At 31.4% G+C, this 26,152-nt stretch overlaps 1 protein-coding gene across 4 annotated transcripts in view; it reads right to left on the reverse strand.

Annotated features, from left to right (window-relative positions):
- Positions 1 to 26,152, reverse strand: part of LOC134725480 (Golgi-specific brefeldin A-resistance guanine nucleotide exchange factor 1-like) — an 80,486-nt gene that overhangs the window by 23,481 nt on the left and 30,853 nt on the right. For all 4 annotated transcript variants that reach the window (XM_063589328.1, XM_063589326.1, XM_063589324.1 and 1 more), the window contains exons 14-18: positions 5,520 to 5,646; positions 4,243 to 4,308; positions 3,737 to 3,861; positions 653 to 855; positions 189 to 312 (exon numbers count right to left, since the gene is read on the reverse strand). In XM_063589328.1, the coding sequence (XP_063445398.1) occupies positions 189 to 312; positions 653 to 855; positions 3,737 to 3,861; positions 4,243 to 4,308; positions 5,520 to 5,646 (645 nt within the window). The remainder of the gene's footprint in view (positions 1 to 188; positions 313 to 652; positions 856 to 3,736; positions 3,862 to 4,242; positions 4,309 to 5,519; positions 5,647 to 26,152) is intronic.

Here is a 26,152-nt window from a genome sequence, read left to right on the forward strand (position 1 = left end):
CATAAAAACATGCTTTTATAATTTCATTAGTGATTATCCTTCATAAAATTTTACAATAGCATTATTTAGAAATAGCATTTTGCCAGAGGTGAAGGATACACCTAATTTCTGAATTCACATTACTAATAATAGATCTTCAGATTTTGAAAATCTGTAACATTTTATTTTTCAAATGTATTTTAACTTACCGACCAATGTTCTGAAAAGTGTTCTATTAAATAAGATATAACAGGAGCTTCTCCTGGGAGTCGGAATGCCTCTAGATACAACCTTAATGCTTCATCAAGTCGCAAATCTTCAAAGTGGAATGACCTATAAAAAATACACAAATAAACTATTAGATAGACGGAGAAGACAGTCAAAGACAGTTAAGCACTAATGTGTACATATTTGTAGTTGCATATTGATTCAATTCTGAAATGAAATCAAGAACTTCCTTAGAACTAAAACTTTTTTGCTTCAAACATGCAGCCATCTAAAAAATATTTGCTACATTCTTTATTCAAGAACTAAACATAATAATGTTTATAAGTCATTTATCTGATCAAAACTAATATGGAATATATTTTCTGTTATTTTACAGTTAATTGTCATCTACAAATTTATTCATGCAGAACTAGTGAGATTTGAAAATAAAGATTAATATGCCTACGTGACAAAAGCTTTGAGGACTTCTCCATTAGTCTTTCGACTGATATATTCTCCAATCTGTGCTTTATCTAAGCGTGGGTTCTCTTTCAGGAAGATCACAACTTCATTAGGATCCAGTGGAGATTTAAGATATCCTTGTTCTTGTAAATACTGAATACCTTTGGCAGGCTTGACATTAAATTGTTTTGTTCCTTCATAATATACCTGTAATATATAATCTCTAAATATGAGTTAAAAGAAGTTGATTGCTATAAAAGGGAACTCATTGTTTTAATAAATATTAACTAGAGGCTCTAAAGAGCCTGTGTCGCTCACCTAGGTATATGTAAATTTAACAAAGGAAGCAGACAGTTCATGACAAAATTAAGTTTAGGTGATTGTGATGTGTTTGTACATCTTACTTTACTGAAAATTCTTGCTGCTTACAATTATCTCTGTCTATAATGAACTTGTCCGTGTAGTTTCAGTGGAAAATATTGGTAAAAATTAACAAATTTTATGAAAATTGTTAAAAATTGATTATAAAGGACAATAACTTCTTAGGGGGTCAATTGAACATTTTGGTCATTTTGACTTATTTTTGAGTCTTAAATTGCTGAACATTATTGCTGTTTACAGTTTATCTCTATCTATAATAATATTCAAGATAATAACCCAAAACAGCAAAATTTCCTTAAAATTACCAATTTAGGGGCAGCACTCTAACAACGAGTTGTCCCATTCATCTGAAAATTTCAGGGCAGATAGATCTTGACCAGATAAACAATTTTACTCCCGTCAGATTTGCTATAAATGCTATGGTTTTTGAGTAATAAGCCAAAAACTGCGTTTTACCCCTATGTTCTATTTTTAGCCATGGCGGCCATCTTGGATGGTTGGCCGGGTAAAAAAACACAAACTTTAGACCAGATACATCAATGATGATTGTGGCCAAGTTTGGATTAATTTGGCCCGGTAGATTCAGAGGAGAAGATTTTTGTAAAAGATCATGGATATTTACGAAAAATGGTTAAAAATTGATTATAAAGGACAATAACCCCTAAAGGGGTCAACTGACCATTTTGTTCATGTTGACATATTTGTAAATCTTACTTTGCTGAATATTATTGCTGTTTACAGTTTATCTCCATCTATAATAATATTCAAGATAATTACCAAAAACAGTAAAATTTCCTTAAAATTACCAATTTAGGGGCAGCAACCCAACAATGGGTTGTCTGATTCATCTGAAAATTTCAGGGCAGATAGATCTTGACCTGATAAACAATTTTAACCCATTTCAGATTTGCTCTAAATGCTTTGGTTTTTGAGTTATAAACCAAAACTGCATTTTACCCCTATGTTCTATTTTTAGCCATGGCGGCCATCTTGGATGGTTGGCCGGGTAAAAAAACACAAACTTTAGACCAGATACATCAATGATGATTGTGGCCAAGTTTGGATTAATTTGGCCCGGTAGTTTCAGAGGAGAAGATTTTTGTAAAAGATCATGGATATTTACGAAAAATGGTTAAAAATTGATTATAAAGGACAATAACCCCTAAAGGGGTCAACTGACCATTTTGTTCATGTTGACTTATTTGTAAATCTTACTTTGCTGAATATTATTGCTGTTTACAGTTTATCTCCATCTATAATAATATTCAAGATAATTACCAAAAACAGTAAAATTTCCTTAAAATTACCAATTTAGGGGCAGCAACCCAACAATGGGTTGTCTGATTCATCTGAAAATTTCAGGGCAGATAGATCTTGACCTGATAAACAATTTTAACCCATTTCAGATTTGCTCTAAATGCTTTGGTTTTTGAGTTATAAACCAAAACTGCATTTTACCCCTATGTTCTATTTTTAGCCATGGCGGCCATCTTGGATGGTTGGCTCGGTAAAAAAACACAAACTTTAAACAAGATACATCAATGATGATTGTGGCCAAGTTTGGTTCAATTTGGCCCAGTAGTTTCAGAGAAGATGATTTTTGTAAAAGATGATGGATATTTACGAAAAATGGTTAAAAATTTATTATAAAGGGCAATAACTCCTAAAGGGGTCAACTGACCATTTTGGTCATGTTGACTTATTTGTAAATCTTACTTTGCTGAACATTATTGCTGTTTACAGTTTATCTCCATCTATAATAATATTCAAGATAATAACCAAAAACAGTAAAATTTCCTTAAAATTACCAATTTAGGGGCAACAACCCAACAATGGGTTGTCTGATTCATCTGAAAATTTCAGGGCAGATAGATCTTGACCAGATTAACAATTTTACCCCTTGTCAGATTTGCTCTAAATGCTTTGGTTTTTGAGTTATAAGCCAAAAACTGCATTTTACCCCTATGTTCTATTTTTAGCCATGGCTTCCATCTTGGATGGTTGGCCGGGTAAAAAAACACAAACTTTAAACTAGATACATTAATGATGATTGTGGCCAAGTTTGGTTTAATTTGGCCAAGTAGTTTCAGAGGAGAAGATTTTTGTAAAAGTTAACGCCGGACAACGGACGACAGACGACGGACGACGACGGATGCCAAGTGATGAGAAAATAATAATATGATTTTAGAGTAGGTACAAAAGTATATTTCATATTTGGTGCAATCTTACTAGGTTTTTGGAAAACTAGTTGCACAAACTAACATTTGAGCAAATGAATTGTCGAGCAAAAGGAGGCAATTTTTGGCACTAACAGATTTCTACCATGCCTAGGATAAGCAGTTTTTGCCTAACATATAATGGTTCCTTAAATTTATTTCCAACATTCTGAACATTGATTTTAAACGATTGGCTATTGGATTTAGGTTCTATTTGGTCATATACAGCTCCTCACTTATTTGGATATTGATGTATTCTTGGCTTCCAAAGTTTGGTTTGAGTATTCCTGGTGAAGCTAAATCCAGAAATAACACAATTTGAACACACAAAACTTTCAGTGTTATTCACATATTCTGATATAAAAAATTCAGGCTACCTTATTATGTCTTATCTTGTGACAAGACAAGAGTATACTGTATCTACTAGATGGATAAGACCCATATCCTTTCTTTTCTATATATACAATTTTTCTTATCATTTATTATAATACCTTCTTTTTATGCCTTGTAGATGCTATCTCATCTGAAGTAGGTACTTTTTCTTCTGTTACTTTCATTCTGTTCTGTCTAACACTCTGGTTCTTCTTTACATTTATTTCTTTACTCAGTTTTGAATCTGCCAAATTAAAATAAAGAATTGCTATTTACCAGTAATGCTAGATTCAACAGCATAAACCTGCTTAATAAGTTAAATTCAAAATATTTCATGCCGTAATATTAAATGTTTGCCTATCAATAACAAAATTTAATTTTGCCATAACATTTTATTTTTTAATTGTATGACATATCTTTATGTTGTAATGTCAGGGAAGGTTCTAAATGAAAACTCTCTTCTCTGTTCAATAATCACTGGCTCTAACTCCAAGCACATCCAATGGAATGCAAGATGAGAAAAGTTTATAATTTTATACCATGTAATATAGCACAATAATTTTAAAATACTAATACATTAATAAACAGAACAACTACAAATTAGTACAACACGATTAACAAATACCTTGTTTTGATGTGGATCCTTCAGTGTTAACTTCTGATTCTGTAGATGACTGGCTTTCTTTCAATGCTGAAAAAATATGATAAATTAGCTTACAACATATATTGCAGTCTAATTTTCCAAGCTTGTGGTACCCTAATATTAAAACTTCTAACTTCATTTCCTTTAAATACTTATGGAAAACGTTATAAGACAGGAATACTTACAACTAAACCTTAATGGTGTAGCATAGAAATGACAATTCTCAAATTCTTAAAAGTTGCTAAACCAGGGCTATGAACCAATCAAATTAAGGTCATCTTTCAAGAAATTTTAAGGTCGCCATCATGAGCTGATTTGCCATTATGACAAAAGTGTGTCAGAAATCATATCTGATATTTTTCCTCACTCATAACAACCTTCCATCATTATGGAACTGAACAAAGAAATAACACGACAGGTGTCGTATATGGTGCAGGAAATGCTTACCCTTCCGGAGCAACTGATTTCACTACCGGTTTTTAGTGGAGTTTGTGATGTTTCTTATTTATTATTTGTCAATGTTGATGCAAATGTCTTTTGGTTTTATGAGTCTTTGTTAACTCCTTGGTTTTATAAGTCTTTGTTTACCCCTTGGTTTTATGAGTCTTTGTTTACACCTTGGTTTTATAAGTCTTTGTTTACCCCTTGGTTTTATGAGTCTTTGTTTACACCTTGGTTTTATAAGTCTTTGTTTACTCCTTGGTTTTATGAGTCTTTGTTTACCCCTTGGTTTTATTAGTCTTTGTTTACTCCTTGGTTTTATGAGACTTTGTTTACTCCTTGGTTTTATGAGTCTTTGTTTACTCCTTGGTTTTGATTGTTATTGTCTTCCTATCAATAGGGAAACTTTCAAGAATAATATTCCTGGTGGGAACATGCAGTGATGCATAATTGTTTTTAGATATATTTTCATTTTAAAGCTAGATTTGAAAAGGTAGATAACTGTTTCTTTACAGTTCATTGTCATCAGTTGTGATTCAATATTTCTTTATTAAAACTAGAGGAAAAGGCTATTTCTACACAATTAACGACTAAAGAATAAACGTCATCAATTCTGTCCAGACTAAATACAATTTTTTTATAAGAATGATTTCTTTACAGAAATTGATGTTGTTTTTTTTTTTGTTTTTTTTTTTATCATAGCCATCCAATAAGAGCTAAGACTGCAGCAATGTGGTGCATGATAAACTGAAAACAAAGTCAACTATTTTGATATGCATGTATATGTTATTCTTGAATCTGACAAGATAAAAACATACCAGTATCAGTCTTCTGTTTAGCCAATATTCTGTTATAACAATGAGGTTCTATACAATCTATTATAGACAGCAGAGCATCTAATGACAGTAAATGGGTCGAGAATAGTCCTTGTACTGGGAATGCATTCTGAAATAGACCAAAATATATCATTCTAAGTTCATTATCTAATACATTGGTTTTCACCTCAAACATACTGTGTAACATTATTCAAGACAAAATATTTATGGCTATGTCTAGCATGAAACAACATGTTCACTTTACACTTTAATTGTAAAAAGCCAACAAATCAACATCAAGTACATGTAGTGTATTTGTCAACTTCTGTGTTGTTGAACTGAGGTTTTTGTTTTGGGATGAACTCTTAGCAAAGAATACAAGGATTCCTAGAGCTGGACATCAAATAAATTGACCAACAACTTGCTGAAATATTCTAGTGACATGGATACCCATTATAATAATAATCAAAGGATGAAAATTTCAATTATTTTTCTTCTTTTCAGATTCGTTTGGACCATTGTGATTGAGATGGCTGGATGTGCTTGCTTTCTATTTCAATGCATTTACAAAATGTTTTTATTAACATGCTTATCAAACTAATCAGTGAAAATGGCACAAGACATTCATTTTAATTAAACTTTTGATTAAATCTATTATTTTTAAGTCTTTCATTTTATTGATAATCATTTCATCTTTTTTTAATTTCTTTTATTTTCTATTATTACTAAATTGATTTCTTTCTATATTCAATTATGAATTGATTAATAACTTTTTTCTACACTAATTAAGTAATTGTTTTGTTTTAAAATCTTTTAATCTTACAGACAGGAAGTAACAAAAGTGAGAAGATTTTATCACAAACACAAGCCCAACCCAAGCTTACTTTAATTTTGAGTAATTTGTAAAGATATATATACAGGAGCATAATTTGAAGAAAGGTATTCAAATCACTTAACTAGTCCTCCAACCAACATACTACCAAACCAATAATGGAATACTCTACTGTTCTAGACTTTGCTCAGCAGCTCAAGACCTTACTCACAGCACATGACCAAGCAGCAACTCAACTCAACTTACTAGAAGGCAAAATCCAGCAACTAGACCACTACTTGTTTACAGCTGACATCAATGGTAGTCATGGTTACCATAACCATTTGATGATCCAGAAGTCAACTACACTTGGTATCCGTAAGATGTACAATCAATACAGAGAGAAGAAATGGAACCAGATCCAAGAGTTATCTACCCTGATCATGAAGTCTGCCAACTCCACTCCTTCATCTAGCACACCAGAGAGTTCACCGAGACGTACACAACAAGACAATGACACTACTGTACAGTCACTGGCAGAAGATTTCTGTGTATTCTCCAAAGACTGTTGATTGTTACCTATGTATTGTTATCTAGTGCTATGTCTTGTCATTTGTTATCTAGTGCTTTGTATTGTTAATATTACCAAGCTATTTTATTCTAGTGCTTTGTATTATGAATATTACAAAACTATTTTAATCTAGTGCTTTGTTGTGTGTATTGTTATTTATTTGACATTGCTGATATTTTATATAATAAAAATAATGAAAATATAAATGTTTTAAGTTGAAATTTTATCAGTCTGCAAGGACTCAGAAGTACAATAGCTTTCACTTTTAATTATTATCACAGCTCTAAAAAGTCAAAGTCCCATACCTCATGTAACAAGAGTGCACACTTTGAAATATCTTGCCTTTTTTAACAACATATTGATTTAATGTTGATAGTCTTAACTTTATTACAGGTACCACATAAACTTAACATGAACTGTAAAATGAGGTCATGGTCATATAAACCAAAACAGGAAATACATATAGACCTTATAAGCCATCAATACACCAAATATAGTTGACCTATTGCTTATCGCTCCCCAGAAACATAATTAATAAAGATAAATTGAACAATGACCAATAAACCATGAAAATGAGGTCAAGGTCAGATGAACCATGCCAGACAGACATGCACTTACAAATCAATCTAGGCCTGAATTATAATTGACCTATTGCTTATAGTATCTAAGAAACAAACTTAACCATGAAAAATTATCAATAACCAATGAACTGTGAAAATGAGTTCAAGGTCAGATAATACATGCCAGACAGACAAAAACACCTTTTAAATAATCATTCAATACACCAAATACACATGAACAATTGCTTGTAGTTTTAAGAAAAACAAAGCAAAACACAAAAACTTAACATTGAGCAATGACCTGTGAAAATAAGGTCAAGGTCAAAATAAACCTGTGAGACTGACATGTACATCATAAAATATTTCCATACACCAAGTATAATTGACCTATTGTATATAATATTTAAAAAAAAGACAAAAACTTAAAAACTTAAGTTTGACCAATGAACCATAAAAATGAGGTCAAGGTCAGATGACGCCAGCCATTTGGACATGTACTCCTTTCAATCATTCAATACACCAACTATAGTATACCTTGTGCATACAATACAAGAAAAACAGACCAAAACACAACCAGATGCTCCACAGGGCGTAGCTTTATACGACCGCAGAGGTTGAACCCTGAATGGTTGGGGCAAGTATGGACACAACATTCAAGCTGGATTCCGCTCTAAATTTGGATTGTGATTAAATAGTTGACACAGCATAGGTTTCTGACACAGAATGAATGTATTCAAATGAACTTAAAATTTTTGTTTTCTCTTAGAGCAATTCACTATGCTGTTGAATATCAATCCTCTCAAAAAAATGTTTGAAGAAATTTTCTTTTTATTTATGAAATTTCAAATGAGAAAAATTGAACCCAATTTTTTAATCACATCCCCCTTTCCCTTATTCCAAAACTAATTTCAATTAAAATATTCTAATGGAGTTTGCAACAATAACTACTCATTTAAATACATCATAAAATATTAAGATGTAAAAAAACTGCTTGTTATCACTGAATGGTAAAGATTATTTAAATTTATCAGTTGGTAGTAAAAAGTGAATATACATTGTATATTGTATATAACAAAGATTTAAGTTGATTCTGGACAAAGAAAGATAACTCCAATTAAAAAAAATTCTTGCAGATATTTCTTGCTTACTATACTGGACAAAGAAAGATAACTCTTAATTAAAAAAAAATTTGCTATTTCACAATATTGTGAAATTAGATATTTCTTGCCATTGCACAATACTGTGCAATTGAAAAGACTTGCTATTGCACAATACTTAATATAATAATTTTAGATCCTGATTTGGACCAACTTGAAAACTGGGCCCATAATCAAAAATCTATGTACATGTTTAGATTCAGCATATCAAAGAGGCCCAAGAATTTGATTTTTGTTAAAATCAAACTTAGTTTAATTTTGGACCCTTTGGACTTTAATTTAGACCAATTTTAAAACTGGACCAAAAATTAAGAATCTACATACACAGTTAGATTTGGCATATCAAAGAACCCCAATTATTCAATATTTGATGAAATCAAACAATGTTTAATTTTGGACCTCGATTTGGGCCAACTTGAAAACTGGGCCAATAATCAAAAATCTAAGTACACTTTTAGATTCAGCATATCAATGAACCCAAAGGTTTCAATTTTTGTTAAAATCAAACTAAGTTTAATTTTGGACTCTTTGGACCTTTATGTAGACCAATTTGAAAACGGGACCAAAAATTAAGAATCTACATACACAGTTAGATTCGGCATATTAAAGAACCCCAATTATTCAATTTTGATGAAATCAAACAAAATTTAATTTTGGACCCTTTGGGCCCCTTTTTCCTTAACTGTTGGGACCAAAACTCCCAAAATCAATACCAACCTTCCTTTAATAGTCATAAACCTTGTGTTTAAATTTCATAGATTTCTATTTACTTATACTAACGCTATGGTGCGAAAACCAAGAAAAATGCTTATTTGGGTCCCTTTTTGGCCCCTAATTCCTAAACTGTTGGGACCGAAACTCCCAAAATCAATACCAACCTTCCTTTTGTGGTCATAAACATTGTGTTTAAATTTCATTGATTTCTATTTACTTTAACTAAAGTTATTGTGCGAAAACCAAGAATAATGCTTATTTGGGCCCTTTTTTGGCCCCTAATTCCTAAACTGTTGAAACCAAAACTCCCAAAATCAATCCCAACCTTTCTTTTGTGGTCATAAAGCTTGTGTCATAATTTCATAGATTTCTATTAACTTAAACTAAAGTTATAGTGCGAAAACCAAGAAAATGCTTATTTGGGCCCTTTTTGGCCCCTAATTCCTTAAATGTTGGGACCAAAACTCCCAAAATCAATACCAGCCTTCCTTTTATGGTCATAAACCTTGTGTTAAAATTTCATAGATTTCTATTCGCTTTTACTAAAGTTAGAGTGCGAAAACTAAAAGTATTCGGACGACGACGCCGACGACGCCAACGTGATAGCAATATACGACGAAAATTTTTTCAAAATTTGCGGTCGTATAAAAACTAAACTATAACCACTGAACCCTGAAAATCAGGTCGAGGTGAGATGACACCGGTCAGTTGGACAGGTACACCTTACAATAATTCCAAACGCCTAATATAGGAGACCTTTTGCTTATAGTATCTGAGATAAGGAAAACTTAACCTTGTTCACTGATCCATGAAGTGAGATTGAGGTCAAGTGACTGTCTGACGAGTATGAGGACCTTCCTGTTACTCATAATAAGAGAAAAATTCAAAATACTAAATTTTTTTCAAAACAATGAAATGAGGTCAATAACAATGGATATATGACAGATTGAAACTTCATCACATAAGGCATCTATTTATAAAGTATGAAGGATCCAGGTCTTCTACCTTCTGGGCTTGAAAAAAAATCACATATGTTCATTTCAAAGGATGAAATGTCCTTATATAATGACCTTCAATATTATCAATGACATAACCAATAGCCAATAGAAATATTTTAACATGTTAAATATCATTCCATGATGCTGTATAGTCAATAAAATTATGGCACTTTTTATAGCACTTTTATGGCATTTGTTATCATTTCTTGTATAAAAAATTCCATTATATTTTGTAAAACATCATTATGGTTAATTAAAAAAAAAAAAAAAATCTATTCAAAATTATCTTCTATTTTTTTATTATCATTACTTCAAAAAAAAAATTTTATTTCAATTATTGATAAAAAAAATTCTCTAACAAACAATTACTTGATAAATTTTTGACCTTTAATTATTATTTGATTAAATTCTTTTGTTCTCAATTATTACTTGATTAATTTCTTTCATCTTCAATTATCAATTGATTAATTTCTTTCATCTTCAATTATGAATTGATTAATTTCTTTCATCTTTAATAATTATTTGATCAATCTCTTTTATCTGTACTTATTAAGTAATTGTTTTGTTTTAAAATCTTTTAATCTTACAAACAGGAAGTAACAAAAGTGAGAAGATTTTATCACAAACACAAGCCAAACCCAAGCTTACTTTAATTTTGAGTAATTGTAAAGATATATATACAGGAGCATAATTTGGGGAAAGGTATTCAAATCACTTAACTAGTCCTCCAACCAACATACTACCAAACCAATAATGGAATACTCTACTGTTCTAGACTTTGCTCAGCAGCTCAAGACCTTACTCACAGCACATGACCAAGCAGCAACTCAACTCAACTTACTAGAAGGCAAAATCCAGCAACTAGACCACTACTTGTTTACAGCTGACATCAATGGTAGTCATGGTTACCATAACCATTTGATGATCCAGAAGTCAACTACGCTTGGTATCCGTAAGATGTACAATCAATACAGAGAGAAGAAATGGAACCAGATCCAAGAGTTATCTACCCTGATCATGAAGTCTGCCAACTCCACTCCTTCATCTAGCACACCAGAGAGTTCACCGAGACGTACACAACATGACAATGACACTACTGTACAGTCACTGGCAGAAGATTTCTGTGTATTCTCCAGAGACTGTTGATTGTTACCTATGTATTGTTATCTAGTGCTATGTCTTGTCATTTGTTATCTAGTGCTTTGTATTGTTAATATTACCAAGCTATTTTAATCTAGTGCTTTGTATTATGAATATTACAAAACTATTTTAATCTAGTGCTTTGTTGTGTGTATTGTTATTTATTTGACATTGCTGATATTTTATATAATAAAAATAATGAAAATATAAATGTTTTAAGTTGAAATTTTATCAGTCTGCAAGGACTCAGAAGTACAATAGCTTTCACTTTTAATTATTATCACAGCTCTAAAAAGTCAAAGTCCCATAACTCATGTAACAAGAGTGCACACTTTGAAATATCTGGCCTTTTTTAACAACATATTGATTTAATGTTGATAGTCTTAACTTTATTACAGGTACCACATAAACTTAACATGAACTGTAAAATGAGGTCATGGTCATATAAACCAAAACAGGAAATACATATAGACCTTATAAGCCATTAATACACCAAATATAGTTGACCTATTGCTTATCGCTCCCCAGAAACATAATTAGTAAAGAAAATTGAACAATGACCAATAAACCATGAAAATGAGGTCAAGGTCAGATGAACCATGCCAGACAGACATGCACTTACCAATCAATCTAGGCCTGAATTATAATTGACCTATTGCTTATAGTATCTAAGAAACAAACTTAACCATGAAAAATTATCAATAACCAATGAACTGTGAAAATGAGTTCAAGGTCAGATAATACATGCCAGACAGACAAAAACACCTTTTAAATAATCATTCAATACACCAAATACACATGAACAATTGCTTGTAGTTTTAAGAAAAACAGACCAAAACACAACCAGACATGCAGGGCGTAGCTTTATACGACCGCAGAGGTTGAACCCTGAACGGTTGGGGCAAGTATGGACACAACATTCAAGCTGGATTCAGCTCTAAATTTGGATTGTGATTTAATAGTTGACACAGCATAGGTTTCTGACACAGAATGAATGTGTTCTAATGAACTTAATTTTTTTGTTTTCTCTTAGAGCAATTCACTATGCTGTTGAATATTAATCCTCTCAAAAAAATGTTTGAAGAAATTTTCTTTTTATTTATGAAATTTCAAATGAGAAAAATTGAACCCAATTTTTTAATCACATCCCCCTTTCCCTTATTCCAAAACTAATCTCAATTAAAATATTCTAATGGAGTTTGCAACAATAACTACTAATTTAAATACATCATAAAATATTAAGATGTAAAAAAAACTGCTTGTTATCACTGAATGGTAAAGATTATTTAAATTTATCAGTTGGTAGTAAAAAGTGAATATGCATTGTATATTGTATATAACAAAGATTTAAGTTGATTCTGGACAAAGAAAGATAACTCCAATTAAAAAAAATCTTGCAATCAGATATTTCTTGCTTACTATTCTGGACAAAGAAAGATAACTCTAATTAAAAAAAAAATTTGCTATTTCACAATATTGTGAAATTAGATATTTCTTGCCATTGCACAATACTGTGCAATTGAAAAGACTTGCTATTGCACAATACTTAATATAATAATTTTAGATCCTGATTTGGACCACCTTGAAAACTGGGCCCATAATCAAAAATCTAAGTACATGTTTAGATTCAGCATATCAAAGAGGCCCAAGAATTTAATTTTTGTTAAAATCAAACTTAGTTTAATTTTGGACCCTTTGGACCTTAATGTAGGCCAATTTGAAAACGGAATCAAAAATGAAGAATCTACATACACAGTTAGATTTGGCATATCAAAGAACCCCATTTATTTAATTTTTGATGAAATCAAATAAAGTTTAATTTTGGACCCAGATTTGGACCAACTTGAAAACTGGGCCAATAATCAAGAATCTAAGTACATTTTTAGATTCAACATATCAAAGAACCCAACCTATTCATTTTTTGTCAAAATCAAACTAAGTTTAATTTTGGACCCTTTGGACCTTAATGTAGACCAATTTGAAAACATGACCAAAAGTTAAGAATCTACATACACAGTTAGATTCGGCATATCAAAGAACCCCAATTATTCAATTTTGATGAAATCAAACAAAGTTTAATTTTGGACCCTTTGGGCCCCTTTTTCCTAAACTGTTGGGACCAAAACTCCCAAAATCAATACCAACCTTCCTTTTATGGTCATAAACCTTGTGTTTAAATTTCATAGATTTCTATTTACTTATACTAACGTTATGGTGCGAAAACCAAGAAAAATGCTAATTTGGGTCCCTTTTTGGCCCCTAATTCCTAAACTGTTGGGACCTAAACTCCCAAAATCAATACCAATCTTCCTTTTGTGGTCATAAACATTGTGTTTAAATTTCATTGATTTCTATTAACTTAACCTAAAGTTATTGTGCAAAAACCAAGAATAATGCTTATTTGGGCCCTTTTTTGGCCCCTAATTCCTAAACTGTTGAAACCAAAACTCCCAAAATCAATCCCAACCTTTCTTTTGTGGTCATAAACCTTGTGTCAAAATTTCATAGATTTCTATTAACTAAAACTAAAGTTATAGTGCGAAAACCAAGAAAATGCTTATTTGGGCCCTTTTTGGCCCCTAATTCCTAAAATGTTCGGACCAAAACTCCCAAAATCAATACCAACCTTCCTTTAATGGTCATAAACCTTGTGTTAAAATTTCATAGATTTCTATTCACTTTTACTAAAGTTAAAGTGCGAAAACTAAAAGTATTCTGACGACGACGACGACGCCAACGTGATAGCAATATACGACGAAATTTTTTTCAAAATTTGCGGTCGTATAAAAACTTAACATTGAGCAATGACCTGTGAAAATAAGGTCAAGGTCAAAATAGACCTGTGAGACTGACATGTACATCATAAAATAATTCATACACCAAGTATAATTGACCTATTGTATATAATATTAAAAAAAAGACAAAAACTTAAAAACTTAAGTTTGACCAATGAACCATAAAAATGAGGTCAAGGTCAGATGACGCCAGCCATTTGGACATGTACTCCTTTCAATCATTCAATACACCAACTATAGTATACCTTGTGCATATAATACAAGAAAAACAGATCAAAACACAACCAGATGCTCCGCAGGGCGTAGCTTTATACGACCGCAGAGGTTGAACCCTGAACAGTTGGGGCAAGTATGGACACAACATTCAAGCTGGATTCCGCTCTAAATTTGGATTGTGATTAAATAGTTGACACAGCATAGGTTTCTGACACAGAATGAATGTATTCAAGTGAACTTAAAATTTTTGTTTTCCCTTAGAGCAATTCACTATGCTGTTGAATATTAATCCTCTCAAAAAAATGTTTGAAGAAATTTTCTTTTTATTTATGAAATTTCAAATGAGAAAAATTGAACCCAATTTTTTAATCACATCCCCCTTTCCCTTATTCCAAAACTAATTTCAATTAAAATATTCTAATGGAGTTTGCAACAATTACTACTCATTTAAATACATCATAAAATATTAAGATGTAAAAAAACTGCTTGTTATCACTGAATGGTAAAGATTATTTAAATTTATCAGTTGGTAGTAAAAAGTGAATATACATTGTACATTGTATATTGTATATAACAAAGATTTAAGTTGATTCTGGACAAAGAAAGATAACTCCAATTAAAAAAAATTCTTGCAGATATTTCTTGCTTACTTTACTGGACAAAGAAAGATAACTCTTAATTAAAAAAAAATTTGCTATTTCACAATATTGTGAAATTAGATATTTCTTGCCATTGCACAATACTGTGCAATTGAAAAGACTTGCTATTGCACAATTCTTAATATAATAATTTAAGATCCTGATTTAGACCAACTTGAAAACTGGGTCCATAATCAAAAATCTAAGTACATGTTTAGATTCAGCATATCAAAGAGGCCCAAGAATTTGATTTTTGTTAAAATCAAACTTAGTTTAATTTTGGACCCTTTGCACTTTAATTTAGACCAATTTTAAAACTGGACAAAAAATTAAGAATCTACATACACAGTTAGATTTGGCATATCAAAGAACCCCAATTATTCAATTTTTGATGAAATCAAACAATGTTTAATATTGGACCTCGATTTGGGCCAACTTGAAAACTGGGCCAATAATCAAAAATCTAAGTACATTTTTAGATTCAGCATATCAAAGAACCCCAAGGTTTCAATTTTTGTTAAAATCAAACTAAGTTTAATTTTGGACCCTTTGGACCTTAATGAAGACCAATTTGAAAACGGGACCAAAAATTAAGAATCTACATACACAGTTAGATTCGGCATATTAAAGAACCCCAATTATTAAATTTTGATGAAATCAAACAAAGTTTATTTTTGGACCCTTTGGGCCCCTTTTTCCTTAACTGTTGGGACCAAAACTCCCAAAATCAATACCAACCTTCCTTTTATAGTCATAAACCTTGTGTTTAAATTTCATAGATTTCTATTCACTTATACTAACGCTATGGTGCGAAAACCAAGAAAAATGCTTATTTGGGTCCCTTTTTGGCCCCTAATTCCTAAACTGTTGGGACCTAAACTCCCAAAATCAATACCAACCTTCCTTTTGTGGTCATAAACATTGTGTTTAAATTTCATTGATTTCTATTAACTTTAACTAAAGTTATTGTGCAAAAACCAAGAATAATGCTTATTTGGGCCCTTTTTTGGCCCCTAATTCCTAAACTGTTGAAACCAAAACTCCCAAAATCAATCCCAACCTTTCTTTTGTGGTCATAAACCTTGTGTCAAAATTTCATAGATTTCTATTAACTTAAACTAAAGTTATAGTGCGAAAACCAAGAAAATGCTTATTTGGGCCCTTTTTGGCCCCTAATTCCTAAAATATTGGGACCAAAACTCCCAAAATCAATACCAGCCTTCCTTTTATGGTCATAAACCTTGTGTTAAAATTTCACAGATTTCTATTCACTTTTACTAAAGTTAGAGTGCGAAAACTAAAAGTATTCGGACGACGACGACGACGACGCCAACGTGTTAGCAATATACGACGAAATTTTTTTCAAAATTTGCGGTCGTATAAAAACTAAACTATAACCACTGAACCCTGAAAATCAGGTCCAGGTGAGATGACACCTGTCAGTTGGACAGGTACACCTTACAATAATTCCAAACACCTAATATAGGAGACCTTTTGCTTATAGTATCTGAGATAAGGAAAACTTAACCTTGTTCACTGATCCATGAAGTGAGATTGAGGTCAAGTGACTGTCTGACGAGTATGAGGACCTTCCTGTTACTCATAATAAGAGAAAAATTCAAAATACTAAATCTTTTTCAAAACAATGAAATGAGGTCAATAACAATGGATATATGACAGATTGAAACTTCATCACATAAGGCATCTATTTATAAAGTATGAAGGCTCCAGGTCTTCTACCTTCTGGGCTTGAAAAAAATCACATATGTTCATTTCAAAGGATGAAATGTCCTTATATAATGACCTTCAATATTATCAATGACATAACCAATAGCCAATAGAACTATTTTAACATGTTCAATATCATTCCATGATGCTGTATAGTCAATAAAATTATGGCACTTTTTATAGCACTTTTTATGGCATTTGTTATCATTTCTTGTATAAAAAATTCCATTATATTTTGTAAAACATCATTATGGTTTATTAAAAAAAAAAAAAATTCTATTCAAAATTATCTTCTATTTATTTATTATTATTACTTCAAAAAAATATTTTTATTTCAATTATTGATAAAAAAATTCTCTAACAAACAATTACTTGATAAATTTTTGACCTTTAATTATTATTTGATTAATTTTTTTTGTTCTCAATTATTACTTGATTAATTTCATTCATCTTCAATTATCAATTGATTAATTTCTTTCATCTTCAATTATGAATTGATTAATTTCTTTCATCTTTAATAATTATTTGATCAATCTCTTTTATCTGTACTTATTAAGTACTTGTTTTGTTTTAAAATCTTTTAATCTTACAAACAGGAAGTAACAAAAGTGAGAAGATTTTATCACAAACACAAGCCAAACCCAAGCTTACTTTAATTTTGAGTAATTGTAAAGATATATATACAGGAGCATAATTTGGGGAAAGGTATTCAAATCACTTAACTAGTCCTCCAACCAACATACTACCAAACCAATAATGGAATACTCTACTGTTCTAGACTTTGCTCAGCAGCTCAAGACCTTACTCACAGCACATGACCAAGCAGCAACTCAACTCAACTTACTAGAAGGCAAAATCCAGCAACTAGACCACTACTTGTTTACAGCTGACATCAATGGTAGTCATGGTTACCATAACCATTTGATGATCCAGAAGTCAACTACGCTTGGTATCCGTAAGATGTACAATCAATACAGAGAGAAGAAATGGAACCAGATCCAAGAGTTATCTACCCTGATCATGAAGTCTGCCAACTCCACTCCTTCATCTAGCACACCAGAGAGTTCACCGAGACGTACACAACATGACAATGACACTACTGTACAGTCACTGGCAGAAGATTTCTGTGTATTCTCCAGAGACTGTTGATAGTTACCTATGTATTGTTATCTAGTGCTATGTCTTGTCATTTGTTATCTAGTGCTTTGTATTGTTAATATTACCAAGCTATTTTAATCTAGTGCTTTGTATTATGAATATTACAAAACTATTTTAATCTAGTGCTTTGTTGTGTGTATTGTTATTTATTTGACATTGCTGATATTTTATATAATAAAAATAATGAAAATATAAATGGTTTAAGTTGAAATTTTATCAGTCTGCAAGGACTCAGAAGTACAATAGCTTTCACTTTTAATTATTATCACAGCTCTAAAAAGTCAAAGTCCCATAACTCATGTAACAAGAGTGCACACTTTGAAATATCTGGCCTTTTTTAACAACATATTGATTTAATGTTGATAGTCTTAACTTTATTACAGGTACCACATAAACTTAACATGAACTGTAAAATGAGGTCATGGTCATATAAACCAAAACAGGAAATACATATAGACCTTATAAGCCATTAATACACCAAATATAGTTGACCTATTGCTTATCGCTCCCCAGAAACATAATTAGTAAAGAAAATTGAACAATGACCAATAAACCATGAAAATGAGGTCAAGGTCAGATGAACCATGCCAGACAGACATGCACTTACCAATCAATCTAGGCCTGAATTATAATTGACCTATTGCTTATAGTATCTAAGAAACAAACTTAACCATGAAAAATTATCAATAACCAATGAACTGTGAAAATGAGTTCAAGGTCAGATAATACATGCCAGACAGACAAAAACACCTTTTAAATAATCATTCAATACACCAAATACACATGAACAATTGCTTGTAGTTTTAAGAAAAACAGACCAAAACACAACCAGACATGCAGGGCGTAGCTTTATACGACCGCAGAGGTTGAACCCTGAACGGTTGGGGCAAGTATGGACACAACATTCAAGCTGGATTCAGCTCTAAATTTGGATTGTGATTTAATAGTTGACACAGCATAGGTTTCTGACACAGAATGAATGTGTTCTAATGAACTTAAATTTTTTGTTTTCTCTTAGAGCAATTCACTATGCTGTTGAATATTAATCCTCTCAAAAAAATGTTTGAAGAAATTTTCTTTTTATTTATGAAATTTCAAATGAGAAAAATTGAACCCAATTTTTTAATCACATCCCCCTTTCCCTTATTCCAAAACTAATCTCAATTAAAATATTCTAATGGAGTTTGCAACAATAACTACTAATCTAAATACATCATAAAATATTAAGATGTAAAAAAACTGCTTGTTATCACTGAATGGTAAAGATTATTTAAATTTATCAGTTAATAGTAAAAAGTGAATATACATTGTATATTGTTTATAACAAAGATTTAAGTTGATTCTGGACAAAGAAAGATAACTCCAATAAAAAAAAATCTTGCAATCAGATATTTATTGCTTACTATTCTGGACAAAGAAAGATAACTCTAATTAAAAAAAAAATTTGCTATTTCACAATATTGTGAAATTAGATATTTCTTGCCATTGCACAATACTGTGCAATTGAAAAGACTTGCTATTGCACAATACTTAATATAATAATTTTAGATCCTGATTTGGACCACCTTGAAAACTGGGCCCATAATCAAAAATCTAAGTACATGTTTAGATTCAGCATATCAAAGAGGCCCAAGAATTTAATTTTTGTTAAAATCAAACTTAGTTTAATTTTGGACCCTTTGGACCTTAATGTAGGCCAATTTGAAAACGGGATCAAAAATGAAGAATCTACATACACAGTTAGATTTGGCATATCAAAGAACCCCATTTATTTAATTTTTGATGAAATCAAATAAAGTTTAATTTTGGACCCAGATTTGGACCAACTTGAAAACTGGGCCAATAATCAAGAATCTAAGTACATTTTTAGATTCAACATATCAAAGAACCCAACCTATTCATTTTTTGTCAAAATCAAACTAAGTTTAATTTTGGACCCTTTGGACCTTAATGTAGACCAATTTGAAAACATGACCAAAAGTTAAGAATCTACATACACAGTTAGATTCGGCATATCAAAGAACCCCAATTATTCAATTTTGATGAAATCAAACAAAGTTTAATTTTGGACCCTTTGGGCCCCTTTTTCCTAAACTGTTGGGACCAAAACTCCCAAAATCAATACCAACCTTCCTTTTATGGTCATAAACCTTGTGTTTAAATTTCATAGATTTCTATTTACTTATACTAACGTTATGGTGCGAAAACCAAGAAAAATGCTAATTTGGGTCCCTTTTTGGCCCCTAATTCCTAAACTGTTGGGACCTAAACTCCCAAAATCAATACCAATTTTCCTTTTGTGGTCATAAACATTGTGTTTAAATTTCATTGATTTCTATTAACTTAACCTAAAGTTATTGTGCAAAAACCAAGAATAATGCTTATTTGGGCCCTTTTATGGCCCCTAATTCCTAAACTGTTGAAACCAAAACTCCCAAAATCAATCCCAACCTTTCTTTTGTGGTCATAAACCTTGTGTCAAAATTTCATAGATTTCTATTAACTAAAACTAAAGTTATAGTGCGAAAACCAAGAAAATGCTTATTTGCGCCCTTTTTGGCCCCTAATTCCTAAAATGTTCGGACCAAAACTCCCAAAATCAATACCAACCTTCCTTTAATGGTCATAAACCTTGTGTTAAAATTTCATAGATTTCTATTCACTTTTACTAAAGTTAAAGTGCGAAAACTAAAAGTATTCTGACGACGACGACGACGCCAACGTGATAGCAATATACGACGAAATTTTTTTCAAAATTTGCGGTCGTATAAAAACTTAACATTGAGCAATGACCTGTGAAAATAAGGTCAAGGTCAAAATAGACCTGTGAGACTGACATGAACATCATAAAATATTTCCATACACCAAGTATAATTGACCTATTGTATATAATATTAAAAAAAAGACAAAAACTTAAAAACTTAAGTTTGACCAATGAACCATAAAAATGAGGTCAAGGTCAGATGACGCCAGCCATTTGGACATGTACTCCTTTCAATCATTCAATACACCAACTATAGTATACCTTGTGCATACAATACAAGAAAAACAGATCAAAACACAACCAGATGCTCCGCAGGGCGTAGCTTTATACGACCGCAGAGGTTGAACCCTGAACAGTTGGGGCAAGTATGGACACAACATTCAAGCTGGATTCCGCTCTAAATTTGGATTGTGATTAAATAGTTGACACAGCATAGGTTTCTGACACAGAATGAATGTATTCAAGTGAACTTAAAATTTTTGTTTTCCCTTAGAGCAATTCACTATGCTGTTGAATATTAATCCTCTCAAAAAAATGTTTGAAGAAATTTTCTTTTTATTTATGAAATTTCAAATGAGAAAAATTGAACCCAATTTTTTAATCACATCCCCCTTTCCCTTATTCCAAAACTAATTTCAATTAAAATATTCTAATGGAGTTTGCAACAATTACTACTCATTTAAATACATCATAAAATATTAAGATGTAAAAAAACTGCTTGTTATCACTGAATGGTAAAGATTATTTAAATTTATCAGTTGGTAGTAAAAAGTGAATATACATTGTACATTGTATATTGTATATAACAAAGATTTAAGTTGATTCTGGACAAAGAAAGATAACTCCAATTAAAAAAAATTCTTGCAGATATTTCTTGCTTACTTTACTGGACAAAGAAAGATAACTCTTAATTAAAAAAAAATTTGCTATTTCACAATATTGTGAAATTAGATATTTCTTGCCATTGCACAATACTGTGCAATTGAAAAGACTTGCTATTGCACAATTCTTAATATAATAATTTAAGATCCTGATTTAGACCAACTTGAAAACTGGGTCCATAATCAAAAATCTAAGTACATGTTTAGATTCAGCATATCAAAGAGGCCCAAGAATTTGATTTTTGTTAAAATCAAACTTAGTTTAATTTTGGACCCTTTGCACTTTAATTTAGACCAATTTTAAAACTGGACAAAAAATTAAGAATCTACATACACAGTTAGATTTGGCATATCAAAGAACCCCAATTATTCAATTTTTGATGAAATCAAACAATGTTTAATATTGGACCTCGATTTGGGCCAACTTGAAAACTGGGCCAATAATCAAAAATCTAAGTACATTTTTAGATTCAGCATATCAAAGAACCCCAAGGTTTCAATTTTTGTTAAAATCAAACTAAGTTTAATTTTGGACCCTTTGGACCTTAATGAAGACCAATTTGAAAACGGGACCAAAAATTAAGAATCTACATACACAGTTAGATTTGGCATATTAAAGAACCCCAATTATTAAATTTTGATGAAATCAAACAAAGTTTATTTTTGGACCCTTTGGGCCCCTTTTTCCTTAACTGTTGGGACCAAAACTCCCAAAATCAATACCAACCTTCCTTTTATAGTCATAAACCTTGTGTTTAAATTTCATAGATTTCTATTCACTTATACTAACGCTATGGTGCGAAAACCAAGAAAAATGCTTATTTGGGTCCCTTTTTGGCCCCTAATTCCTAAACTGTTGGGACCGAAACTCCCAAAATCAATACCAACCTTCCTTTTGTGGTCATAAACATTGTGTTTAAATTTCATTGATTTCTATTAACTTTAACTAAAGTTATTGTGCAAAAACCAAGAATAATGCTTATTTGGGCCCTTTTTTGGCCCCTAATTCCTAAACTGTTGAAACCAAAACTCCCAAAATCAATCCCAACCTTTCTTTTGTGGTCATAAACCTTGTGTCAAAATTTCATAGATTTCTATTAACTTAAACTAAAGTTATAGTGCGAAAACCAAGAAAATGCTTATTTGGGCCCTTTTTGGCCCCTAATTCCTAAAATATTGGGACCAAAACTCCCAAAATCAATACCAGCCTTCCTTTTATGGTCATAAACCTTGTGTTAAAATTTCACAGATTTCTATTCACTTTTACTAAAGTTAGAGTGCGAAAACTAAAAGTATTCGGACGACGACGACGACGACGCCAACGTGATAGCAATATACGACGAAATTTTTTTCAAAATTTGCGGTCGTATAAAAACTAAACTATAACCACTGAACCCTGAAAATCAGGTCCAGGTGAGATGACACCTGTCAGTTGGACAGGTACACCTTACAATAATTCCAAACACCTAATATAGGAGACCTTTTGCTTATAGTATCTGAGATAAGGAAAACTTAACCTTGTTCACTGATCCATGAAGTGAGATTGAGGTCAAGTGACTGTCTGACGAGTATGAGGACCTTCCTGTTACTCATAATAAGAGAAAAATTCAAAATACTAAATCTTTTTCAAAACAATGAAATGAGGTCAATAACAATGGATATATGACAGATTGAAACTTCATCACATAAGGCATCTATTTATAAAGTATGAAGGATCCAGGTCTTCTACCTTCTGGGCTTGAAAAAAATCACATATGTTCATTTCAAAGGATGAAATGTCCTTATATAATGACCTTCAATATTATCAATGACATAACCAATAGCCAATAGAACTATTTTAACATGTTCAATATCATTCCATGATGCTGTATAGTCAATAAAATTATGGCACTTTTTATAGCACTTTTTATGGCATTTGTTATCATTTCTTGTATAAAAAATTCCATTATATTTTGTAAAACATCATTATGGTTTATCAAAAAAAAAAAAATTCTATTCAAAATTATCTTCTATTTATTTATTATTATTACTTTAAAAAAATATTTTTATTTCAATTATTGATAAAAAAATTCTCTAACAAACAATTACTTGATAAATTTTTGACCTTTAATTATTATTTGATTAATTTTTTTTGTTCTCAATTATTACTTGATTAATTTCTTTCATCTTCAATTATCAATTGATTAATTTCTTTCATCTTCAATTATGAATTGATTAATTTCTTTCATCTTTAATAATTATTTGATCAATCTCTTTTATCTGTACTTATTAAGTAATTGTTTTGTTTTAAAATCTTTTAATCTTACAAACAGGAAGTAACAAAAGTGAGAAGATTTTATCACAAACACAAGCCAAACCCAAGCTTACTTTAATTTTGAGTAATTGTAAAGATATATATACAGGAGCATAATTTGGGGAAAGGTATTCAAATCACTTAACTAGTCCTCCAACCAACATACTACCAAACCAATAATGGAATACTCTACTGTTCTAGACTTTGCTCAGCAGCTCAAGACCTTACTCACAGCACATGACCAAGCAGCAACTCAACTCAACTTACTAGAAGGCAAAATCCAGCAACTAGACCACTACTTGTTTACAGCTGACATCAATGGTAGTCATGGTTACCATAACCATTTGATGATCCAGAAGTCAACTACGGTTGGTATCTGTAAGATGTACAATCAATACAGAGAGAAGAAATGGAACCAGATCCAAGAGTTATCTACCCTGATCATGAAGTCTGCCAACTCCACTCCTTCATCTAGCACACCAGAGAGTTCACCGAGACGTACACAACAAGACAATGACACTACTGTACAGTCACTGGCAGAAGATTTCTGTGTATTCTCCAGAGACTGTTGATTGTTACCTATGTATTGTTATCTAGTGCTATTTCTTGTCATTTGTTATCTAGTGCTTTGTATTGTTAATATTACCAAGCTATTTTAATCTAGTGCTTTGTATTATGAATATTACAAAACTATTTTAATCTAGTGCTTTGTTGTGTGTATTGTTATTTATTTGACATTGCTGATATTTTATATAATAAAAATAATGAAAATATAAATGGTTTAAGTTGAAATTTTATCAGTCTGCAAGGACTCAGAAGTACAATAGCTTTCACTTTTAATTATTATCACAGCCCTAAAAAGTCAAAGTCCCATAACTCATGTAACAAGAGTGCACACTTTGAAATATCTGGCCTTTTTTAACAACATATTGATTTAATGTTGATAGTCTTAACTTTATTACAGGTACCACATAAACTTAACATGAACTGTAAAATGAGGTCATGGTCATATAAACCAAAACAGGAAATACATATAGACCTTATAAGCCATCAATACACCAAATATAGTTGACCTATTGCTTATCGCTCCCCAGAAACATAATTAGTAAAGAAAATTGAACAATGACCAATAAACCATGAAAATGAGGTCAAGGTCAGATGAACCATGCCAGACAGACATGCACTTACCAATCAATCTAGGCCTGAATTATAATTGACCTATTGCTTATAGTATCTAAGAAACAAACTTAACCATGAAAAATTATCAATAACCAATGAACTGTGAAAATGAGTTCAAGGTCAGATAATGCATGCCAGACAGACAAAAACACCTTTTAAATAATCATTCAATACACCAAATACACATGAACAATTGCTTGTAGTTTTAAGAAAAACAAAGCAAAACACAAAAACTTAACATTGAGCAATGACCTGTGAAAATAAGGTCAAGGTCAAAATAAACCTGTGAGACTGACATGTACATCATAAAATATTTCCATACACCAAGTATAATTGACCTGTTGTATATAATATTAAAAAAAAACAACTTAAGTTTGACCAATGAACCATAAAAATGAGGTCAAGGTCAGATGACGCCAGCCATTTGGACATGTACTCCTTACAATCATTCAATACACCAACTATAGTATACCTTGTGCATACAATACAAGAAAAACAGACCAAAACACAAAAACTAAACTATAACCACTGAACCCTGAAAATCAGGTCGAGGTGAGATAACACCTGTCAGTTGGACAGGTACAACTTACAATAATTCCAAACACCTAATATAGGAGACCTTTTGCTTATAGTATCTGAGATAAGGAAAACTTAACCTTGTTCACTGATCCATGAAGTGAGATTGAGGTCAAGTGACTGTCTGACGAGTATGAGGACCTTCCTGTTACTCATAATAAGAGAAAATTTCAAAATACTAAATCTTTTTCAAAACAATGAAATGAGGTCAATAACAATGGATATATGACAGATTGAAACTTCATCACATAAGGCATCTATTTATAAAGAATGAAGGATCCAGGTCTTCTACCTTCTGGGCTTGAAAAAAATCACATATGTTCATTTCAAAGGATGAAATGTCCTTATATAATGACCTTCAATATTATCAATGACATAACCAATAGCCAATAGAACTATTTTAACATGTTCAATATCATTCCATGATGCTGTATAGTCAATAAAATTATGGCACCTT

This window comes from Mytilus trossulus, chromosome 7 (genome assembly GCF_036588685.1).
Source record: "Mytilus trossulus isolate FHL-02 chromosome 7, PNRI_Mtr1.1.1.hap1, whole genome shotgun sequence".
Classification (NCBI taxonomy): domain Eukaryota; kingdom Metazoa; phylum Mollusca; class Bivalvia; order Mytilida; family Mytilidae; genus Mytilus; species Mytilus trossulus.